The sequence below is a fragment of the Sitophilus oryzae genome, unplaced genomic scaffold, assembly GCF_002938485.1.
Source record: "Sitophilus oryzae breed Bouriz unplaced genomic scaffold, Soryzae_2.0 scaffold_1190_pilon_pilon, whole genome shotgun sequence".
Lineage (NCBI taxonomy): Eukaryota > Metazoa > Arthropoda > Insecta > Coleoptera > Curculionidae > Sitophilus > Sitophilus oryzae.
In genome coordinates this window covers 549857-560386 of record NW_022145827.1, presented here as the reverse complement: position 1 = coordinate 560386, position 10530 = coordinate 549857, and the positions used below count along the sequence as shown (strand labels likewise).

General features: G+C 33.8%; 1 protein-coding gene across 1 annotated transcript; it reads right to left on the bottom strand.

Annotated features, from left to right (window-relative positions):
- Window positions 1–481: 481 nt before the first annotated feature.
- On the bottom strand, window positions 482–9998 carry LOC115891696 (putative lysozyme-like protein). Its single transcript, XM_030912237.1, has 4 exons — window positions 9528–9998; window positions 9324–9467; window positions 3664–3915; window positions 482–584 (listed from the first exon to the last, which is right to left on the bottom strand). The coding sequence occupies exons 1-4, from the start codon at window positions 9931–9933 to the stop codon at window positions 514–516; spliced, it is 873 nt and encodes a 290-aa protein (XP_030768097.1). The 5' UTR covers window positions 9934–9998; the 3' UTR covers window positions 482–513.
- Window positions 9999–10530: the final 532 nt, after the last annotated feature.

The window sequence follows — 10530 nt, the reverse complement described above, 5'->3', positions numbered from 1 at the left end:
TAAAAACTTTATTGTTTGGCAAAATAAACTTTGACAATAACACAATGGAAATAAAAAAATAAATAACATAAATAAGTTATTACTAAGGTAATTATCAGGTAAACGATAATAAATAGAATGGCAGTCGAAGATAAACAAAAAAAAACGATGACTACGACCAGAAATTCGGCCGCAACTACGCGAAATTTACATTACAAGAGAACATTTCACACGGCGGTTTTTGAATAAATTTAACATTCGGATAGATATGAAGAAAGCTGCTATTTTTGTAATAGATATTGGAGATGCCTGAGCAAACAACAGGGCGTACGCGTGACACACAAATTAAAACAACGAAGAATATAAATAATAAGGTTATGGTGTGGATGAATGTCGAAAATAAAGCGAACAGTGCCATTATTATGCATCGATGACTAGATGAGAACGGTGGCCTATCATGATATATAGTTGTAACACGCCATGTTTACTTCTCTTTGATTAGTTCTCTGACATTATAAATGTCACTGGTTTGTACTACGCCTGTTTTTGGGCTTTGTAGGCCAGTTTTTGGGCTTCGATGGATCGTCGGTCCCAGCCTCCGGAACCTGAAAAAAGAACAAAAATATTTGTTTAATATTTGAAAAGAAATGGTAATAAGTAGATATTTATGTTATACGGTCGATAAATTAAATTTTTCTGTGTGAGTGACAGAATTTGGAAACGAATACTGTAAAAATAGTACGAGAGCTAGCTACGTCGGAAAAATAAGTATTTTAAGACGTCTGGCTGTTTGATATATCTTTTACTATGCTCTCTAGAACAACATGCGGCCCGTCTGGCTCCTGGTAAACGTTGCGTTCCCTACTGCGCATTGAAAGAAGATCCTATATTTTAATTAATCTTTATTGCTTTAAAATCTAGTATTGAATATAAATCGAACATGTCTCCATAGCGCAGTGCGTAGAGTTTCCGACCACGAACCGGGGATTCAGAGTTCGAATCCGGGTCAGGGCACAGACTTGACTTTTTTTCTTGAATCGCCAGAATTATTTAATACTTTACTATCAGAATATAAACAAAAATAAAATAAAAAGTCTTTGCCCTAATCCGGATTCGAACTCCTCGGTTCGTAGTGGAAAACTCTACGCACTGTGCTGTGGAGACATGTTCGATTTATATTCAATACTAGAATTTATAGGACTAAATTTAAAAAAAAATATAGAATCTTCTTCCGATGCACACTAGTGAACACAACGGGTATCGGCAGCCAGACGGGCCGCATGCTGTTCCAGATAGCATAGTAAAAGATATATCAAAGAGCCAAACGTCTTAAAATACTTTCTTGAAAACGTTGCTAGCTCTTAGACTGAAAGGAATTGGGAACGTACAATGTTTTATCTCATACTGTTTGACGTGATTCCATTGACGTCATTTTTAATAGAATTAAAGGGGTCCTACATGAAACCATATGATATGCTTGCCAAAAGGCATAGTTTAGATTTTAAGGCCAAATCAATAACGATATTTTTATCCTACACGTTCAGATTTTAAAAAAGATAATTTCGTCACTCTATATTCTGGTCCAGTTCCCGCTGGATCTGTGGTCCGTGCATGTTAAAAGATCGCAGATCTCATCTCTTCGCTGAAATTTCTATCGAAGCCGCCACTGCATGTTGAGATTTGGACTGAATCGAAGTACTGTATAGTTTAAATCTCTCAGATATCGTTGCTCGTAAAGTTCTTTTTAGATAGCAGAACTTGAAAATGATTATGGATGTAATAGAAAACTAGGTTTTAAATAATATTTAATCCTTTACGGTGGGTCCATTTCTAAAAAACAAAACTTTTTACTAGTAAAAAGCCACCGATAACTAGCCAGATTGAGTTTAGATTATAAGCACTGGTATTTTTCAAAAAATAACTTCAGTGTTCTTTAGAGTTTTTTCAGTAATGAAATTTCCAAACTTATTTCAAAAGATTTATAAAAAGTGTAATCCTATTACAGTTAGCGTCATGGAAATAATTTTTAAGCAAAAATTTATATTTCTTTAGTACCTGAAGGTCTCGAATAATAAGAAAGTTGTTTTAACATTTGAGAATAAATTAGGAAAATTATTAAAATATTAATTTTACTATAACATCTATTAATATCCTTTTTGCATTCAGAATCTTGTAGTTCCTTGTCAAAAACTATTATAGATGTAGTTAAAAATCAAAATGTAGTATGCTATTACAAATTAAATTAGTTGAATGGTTTTAGAAATGTTTTATAATCTTGAATAAGAAATTTAGGCAGGGTTATATTTTGGTACATCAGTCACTGAGATATTGGCGTTAGTATTTCCCTTTCTTTCTTCTCAATTTGGTTTTTAATTTGTTTTCTAACAAGGGTGCAGTAGGAAACACTTTTTACTCTTCAATGTACTCTACTAGGATTTGATCTAACCAAATTTCGCTCTTCTCTATTACATTTGCACGATTTAACTATTTTTCCATTTAATTTTATTTTTTGTTCACTAACAAAACTTTGCTTATGCTGGTTTAGTATAACTACTTTTTACATTATTGAAAAAGATGGAAATTTGTTTTAGAAATATTGGTTTAGAAAAAATGTTGTGTTCTATCTAAATAAATGTTTCCTAAAATTAAAATTCTAAGTGTATACTAATGTAGATGTTTAAGGATAAAGAACAAACACATTACTTTGTTTTATCCAACCGAATTTTGAGTTTAGTTTTAAGATAGTTTGATATTGTAAATTACCGCAAGAGATTGGTACACCAGTTTGGAGTAACAATTTAGGATGCTTGTGACATCTTTGTATAGATTTACAAAAATAAAGGAGTTTTTAGAGAAATTCGAATGTTAAGAGAAAATTTTAAGACAAACTACCATTTTTTGCTAGAAAAATAAAATAATAAATTTTCTCTTCTCTTCTTAATAAACCCCGTGATACTTGTTAATCATCAGCACTGTAGAAAGGGTGATTAGATTTTAGTTTGTGAATATATGTAAATCATAAGAACACATATTTAGGAAAATATTTGTCCTTAAAGATTTTGTATAAGCCGCATCAGCTGCTAAGCAATTTAGCGCAAATAAAGGTCGCTGTTATTTCATGTCGCGTTGTTTTTTCCATCTTAGGTTCTTAAATTGATCGTCCCTAAATAGAGTTAAAAAACAAATAAGTAATAGAGATTAATATCAAGAGACAGTTAATTCAGACTTATTAATTAATTTTATGATTAAAGCTTCATTCAGAACCTCGAAATCAGTGTAATAAATTAGTAGTTTCAATTAGCCATAGAAGTTTGTTCACTTAGTTTTAATGTAAGCATTCAGAACGCCATAATTATTGGTAGTAATTTTCAATTAGTGGAAAAACTTAACAAACTTGACTTTTCCACTAATTATACTTCAAAATTTGTGAGGAATGTCATTTTGGCCTTTGATTATCACCCGTCAAGAAAAATGTTGGTTAGAAATTAAAAGTGTATTGTTTTATAAGCTAAATATTATGCTGTTGCTAGGATATTTTATTAATTTTAATTGTGTTTTTTAGACATTGTGAATAATAGTAAACTAAAAGTATAAAGTGTAATTGAAACCACTAATTTATTCCACTAATTGGGAGGTTCTGAACGAAGCTTAACGTTTTTTACTATAATTTTATTCATTGTTTACCTCCACTCCATCCACCGCTGTTCCATCCGCCGCCACCACCTCCACCACTACTCCATCCTGCTGAAACGTGTTGTGTGCTACCTCCAGCGTGTTTCTGAGCGATCAGTTTCTTGGCGAAGATGATACCGGCAATCAGAAGGGCTACCTTGGCATCGGTAAGGGCTTTAAGGGCCAGCACGAAGAGACCAGCAATGAAGAGAGGGATGAGGGCGATTTTTTTGGCTACGATTTGCATCAACAATTCTTTCAAACCTGAGGAAGTAGAAGAAAAATAAAACATTAGTATTTTCAGCAATAAATTTGTTAAGACTTTTTCAATTTTTCTTAATAGAAAATATTTTTGTAGCCCAATCATATGTAAATTAAGGGGGATTGATACAGTCCAAGTGTACTTGGACAAAGTAAGTTTGGATGCTAACAGTACACTTATAATAATGCTGCGCACGCCTCACGTGTACGCTGCTTATATCGTGTTAACTGTTTTATTCAAGTCAAGTTGGAAGGCTTTGTAACATCCAAGTAAGTATAGGCTGGTTAGCTGGATGTTAAGCCTTGGTCAAAGTGTACTTAGATCAAATATACTTGAACGTTGCGCGCGTCTACCATTGTTGTGGTTGATACTATCCAAGTGACGTCCAAGTGAGACGCGCGAAGCGTTCATGTGTATTTGATCTAAGTAAACTTTGAGTGTGTCAACCAGGCTTTACAAAGCCTTACAACTACACTTAGATAAAACAGTTGATATGATAGAATGTACTTGGTCCAAGAACACTTGGACCTTGTCAACCTAGTTTCACTGGAATAAGGATTTATATCCGAATGACTGCAAATTTTATCAACTAAAATTCAAAATTTTATTTTTAATAATGATCTTTGAAAAAATCTATTTAACTATATCTTGAAATTTAAATTTGATTCTAAAGATACAAACGTAGTGGGGCATTTCATCTCAACGCGATGCTCTCCACGAGGCTCGCCACGATGCTGGCTGGCGAGCATCGTGATCAGCATCGTGGCGAGCATCGTGGAGAGTCCACTATGTTTGTACCTTTAGTGTTATATCTTTTCTTGTTTTGAGTTGAGTATCCATATCAGACCTAATGGATCATTCACTAATCATAATATTATAACTTAGTTAATAACATAGAACAATTTTCATTAAAAAAAACATTAGTTCAGGTCAAGTTAGCTCTGAAATCCGAACAAAATCTGGAAAATACTCAGAGAGTGAATTACTGTCTGCCATTTTAATTCACAGGTAAGTTGTATTTTCTGTCATTTTATGGATGTCGTCCAACCATATTCTTCCCTGACTTATTGGACAGACGAACACCCCTTACAAAAGAGGAATTAAATGCAGTTGAATATGTGATAGATATATTCTTTTGCATTTGTGACCAATACTAAGATTTGTACTGCGCATGCGTTACAAAACAGCAGAATTTGATTATCCTGTTTAACAAAAGAGAAAACTTTGAACTTTTCTTTAATTTATATACACGTTCTTTTTTTCATTAAGTGTGTAATTATGTGACAACACTTCCCAATAAATTTATCGGTTGCATATACAATTAGCGTGGGCTAAAATCTGTGAACGAGTCACGAAAGATTTTGGCTGATAACATTCAAAAAATGACAGAAAATACAATTTACTGGTGAATTAAAATGACAGGCTTTTCTCATTGGTCGACTTACATTCAAATAACTTGTAATCATATTAAAATAAAGACAAATGAATTCACATCCACGAGTGCACTGAAAATGATGAAATAGGACAGATAGAGATGAATGCTTTGGAACATTGTCGGTTTAGTAGATATGTGACATGTTTAAGATTAAAATATTCAACAAAGTTAAGTTGTCTCTGACAGCTAGGGCGCTTTAAGAAGCATCACCATGTAATCAGTGAGATCGTGAAAACTGTGATGGAATGCCGAGAAGCGTTGCGTCACGGCCGGCGGGGCTACTTTGTGCTGGGTGCCAGACCACAGCAATGTGGTGGGCAATCAGGAAGCAGACAGACTCGCCAAAGAGGGGGCCAGGGGAGACGCCGTGGCAGATGACCCACCACTTGTGACGATTAACACACTGAAGGAAGCTATAGGAACTGCCATCAAGGCCAAGCAGCAAGAGACGTGGCAACACCGTGAGGGCTTCGCTACAGCTTGAAGACTATGGATACTAGTAGATAGCAAAAAGACAAAACAACTACTAGAACACAAAAAGAACCTAGTACGCATAATTGTGGGTGTCGTCACTGGTAACTGTCCCACGGGGGTAAACCTCGTGAGATGGAAAATTTCCAACGACGGCTACTGCAGAGAATACGGAGAGGAAGAACTGTAAGGAAGAAGAAACCATAGAGCACCTAGAATACCGACGCTTTAAAACTTTAGGGCAAGGTTTTTTGGAGGGACTAGAGGAAGCAGCAGAAGCCAACATCAGCGACATCGGGAACTTTTCAAAGAGTTGGAAGTGCTTTAACGCAAAGAAAGAATGAGAGGAAAGTTTGGTACAACAATAGAGGGGTATCGCAATGGGCCCAAGGCCTCCGAGTGAGGGATCATACAAGATCCCAAACACCAGCAACCTAACCTAACCTAAGTTACGTTAAGATTTAAACGAACCTACGTTAAGATTTTTCGGACATGTTTTCGAATTACTGGGAGACCACCGCCAATTATCCTGTAGTTAGTGTTATGTAAACCCTAACTACACGATAACTAACAAATGACATCAATTTAAATGAAAAAAATCTGTTATAAATACTAGACACAATTCTGTCTATAAATTGAAATTCAGAACGTTTATTTATATTTTATTTAAATAAGAATCTAGGTAGCGCATCTATAGGCAGTAAGCGCTTTCACAAACTAGGATACATAAATCTCTTCTCGCTATAATGAGCGGACTTAATTTTCTAGAAACATAAGTTAAACATTTAATTGTCGATATAAAAGGTCACAGGTGGCCAATACGTATATCGTAATGTAGAAAAAAAAACGGCGTCACAGTAGCCTTTTGAAATTACAATGGATTTCCAAAGATTTAAATTTTTGTAGTTATTTGTATTTTTCAAAAGTGAATATTTAGTTTAAATGAAGTATAACAAATTTCCTGACACAAATCAAATCATTTAATTAAAAGTTTAGTTAATAGAATTAGAAAATAGTTATAAAATACTTACTTCAGAATTAACTCAATACTAATAAAATAATTATTAAGAATTTTATGGCTTTTTGTCCAAAAAGTTATAATTATTAGCCTCGGTCCGTTATACCAGTTTTTCCTGATTCTAATTCATGATTATTTTTTTGAACAAATTTTTAAATTTTTGTTAGAGAATTTTGTAACCTATTGCAGTGAATCTATAAATTATAAGATTAAAGTTAAAATCATCTGTTGCATCGCCAACTTGAACATAAAAAAATTCAGGCAAATTTTAAAAACAATAAATAAAATTTCCCCTTTTTATTCTACAGGAAAATTTCCTTGAAATTTTTTTAGCGATTTTTTAAGAAAATTGTTCGTTTTTGATAGCCTTTAGGTATTCCTTTTGAAGTAATGAAAAAAAAAATAAAAATAAAGGCAGGTACAGCTAATAACTCATGACGATACTACGGCTAATGAATATTTCGAAATATACACTATTTCAATTGATACACTGTTTGAATTGATCACTGAACTAACAGTGTTTAAGTCCCATACTAACTATTTGTAGATGCGATTCGTAAGTTTGTTTAGAAAATTGTCCATTGTGTTCGTGATATTTCCTCTCATGGTTCATCCAAAACGAATGGCATAGACGAACCGCAATGACAAATCGCATCAGTGAATAGTGAGTGTGAGACTTTAGACAAATTTAAAAACAATGATCTTTTGGTTATATAACTTTTCTATATGAGGACAAATTTTAGCTCTAAAAATGTGATTTATTTTTCTCCAAAACGGTTAATTCTCGATATAGGTAGACTGTCAAAATTCATAAAATTTTATAGTCCATTAAAATATACCGGCTGTTTATTTATTATTATTTTTAAATGCATCCGTATCAGTATTTTTTACTATATTTGATAAGAACTCGGAATATAATGACATATCATTTGTCAACTTTTGACATTTTCACGTAAAAAATATTATTTTAAATTCTAGAGTGCTACTGCCGTAAATTTATATTTAAATTTAAAAATTTAAAAACCATTTTTTCGAGGCTGTCGATAACGACAGTCTCGAAATATGTATGTACCAATACCAAATTATTCGTAAAAAAATGCTTTTCCAAATATGCCAACGAGCCACCCTCGTTCCATTTAATAAAATTAAGTGACGATTAAAAATACTATTTTACTAAAGCTCCTGGATTAAAAATTAATTGTTTTATGAAAATTAAAATGCTATTTTTTAATTGAAAATGTCTAAAATTGAGGATGACATTTTCTATCAAATAAAGTAAAAAAAAATACTCAGGGTAGATTTAAAAATCAAAAGTTGTAGTAATTTCCGATGAAACAGGAAGTGGCGGAAAATTGAGTACGTCAATCAATCCAAATTTATGTCATATACTAACATACAAAATTTCGTTTTTTTTGTATCTGTAATAATAAAAAAGTTTAGGGGTGAGCTATTTTTTGGGAAATACCCGCTATAAGAAAAAAAGGTTGTATTATATAAAATAAGATTTTAAGTCTAAAAACTGTGTTTAATTTTTCTCCAAAATGGTTAATTCTAAACAGAAAGTGTTTATTATTTATCCAAATTCATAAAATTTTACAGACAATTCAAAATTACAGCTGGGGTTGGAACCTTTGGTGTTACACAGCAAAATAAAACACTAAATCACCACAATACACCAAAACACGCGTGTTGGATGGACGCGCTGGACGCCATGGACGCGCGTTTCGCTAACCATGTTAGCATCATCAGTAGATGATTAAGACTGAAATAATGATGATTGAGTCTTAATCATCTGCTGATGATGCTAACATGGTTAGCGAAACGCCCGTCTAGTGTAAAAGTAAAAGTATTTTGGTTTATTGTGTTGATTTAGTGTTTTATTGTGCAGACAATTCAAATACATAAGAAAAAATGGGGGTATCAATAATGTTGGCTTGCATTAGTCTATAAGATTTTAGGTCTAAAATGTTTTATTTTTCCAGAAAAAGGTTAATTTGAGATAGAAAGAGTATATTATATCAAAATTCATAAAATTTCACAGCCAATTCCAAAATGTAAGACTTGGTATAACTGGGGTTATCAATTTAAAATAAGATTTTAATTTAGACCCAAAAACTATTTTAATTTTCTCCAAAATTATTAATTCTAGATATAGAGTGTTTATAAGAAAATTCATAAAATTTTACAGACAATTCATATACATAAGAAAAAATGGCGACATCAATTTAAAATAAGGTTTATTGTCTATTTTTTATCCAGAACAGTTAATTCTAGATTTAGTACAATATGATCGAAAAAAAAACTGTCAGCGATGGCAATGAAATAAAGATCGCTGTCATTTTATATATAAAATGAAAACGATTGCCATTTTCAAGACAACACCGTTTTTTTCCGATCATACGGTAATTCTATCAAACTTCATAAAATTTAAGAGACAATTCCTCATCATTTTATCAATTTAAAATAAGAAAAAAGTAAATTCTTACCAGAATCGCCTCCCTTCTTCTTTCCTCCCTTTTTCTTGCCACCGCCTCCACCACCGCCACCGCCTCCGTGTCCGCCGCCGCCGCCACCTCCAAACAAGTCTCCAATATCACCAAACTTGTCTGAATCATCTCCTCCTTTACGAGCTGTAACGAATTCACCATGAAAAATTCATCATTATTTAATATTAGTCAATTCTCACTCACCTGATTCCATCACTTTAGGAATAGATATTTCGATGGATTTTGATCCGATCATTCTTGCGATCCTGTCAACTAAGATTTTGCTTAATGCGTCACTTTTAGCGTCAAGGGATCTCGGAAGGGTTTTCTCAACTTCCTCGATGGTCGATTGGTTCGAAGCAGAAGCTTCTTCCGGTTTTCCTTTGATCTCAACACCTTCGATAATGCTGAGGTTCTCGATCTGTCCGAGGTTATCGACGAGCTTGAGGGCTTTCATCTTGAGGCATGGCACTAATCCGTCCGAGTGTTTGCACTCGCTGTAGATGTGGAAAGCGTCGCGAACACTACCGAAAGTTCCGGACAGTTCTTCGGAACCTAAAGCTCCGAGTATACAAAAGGCGAACACTATAATAGCACTGTACGGCTTCATTTTGGCGACGAGGACACCGCACCGCACCAAGCACTGTGATGGCTGGGTCGATGGGTCGGTCTTCTTTTTATAGCTTAGTCTTGAATATAAATTAAACGAAATGTTGACCGCGAGTGGGCATATGGCCCGGGTCCGAGATGGAGTCAGGGGAGGAGGTAAAGTGTGTGTGTGCGGTTCCTCTCTCAACCTTGACATAGAAAAAAACGAAAAGATGTCCGTATGCGTACGGCGTGTTTGGTTAAGTCATTACGGTGGACCACCGATCTGGGGCCGTCGGAGAGATGAACTTTTCTCTTTCGGGCAGGGGCGGAGGTGAGACGTGCGAAATCAGGTTCGGCGGGTCACATAACACCGAATTTTTTTCGTTTTTTTATTCCGTCGAGACAGAATTTTATAACATTCAATAATTTCAAAACGCATATTTGTAGTTATTTTTTTATACAAGACGATAAAATACCATTTTGTCGACTGAAAGGATTAATTCATTAATTTCGGGAGACGATAATGCAATTTTATCGTCGTGTACAAAACAATATTTTTTCCATACAGAGTTACGTTTTAAAAAATATTCAGAAATTATTATTTTAAGGGATTTAT

Coding starts and splice junctions, on each gene's coding strand:
- LOC115891696 (XM_030912237.1), bottom strand. CDS start 9,933: ATGAAGCCGTACAGTGCTATTATAGTGTTCGCCTTTTGTATACTCGGA. Junction 9,468..9,527: donor TCCTAAAGTGATGGAATCAG/GTGAGTGAGAAT, acceptor AATTCGTTACAG/CTCGTAAAGGAGGAGATGAT. Junction 585..3,663: donor CAGCGGTGGATGGAGTGGAG/GTAAACAATGAA, acceptor TTCTTTTTTCAG/GTTCCGGAGGCTGGGACCGA.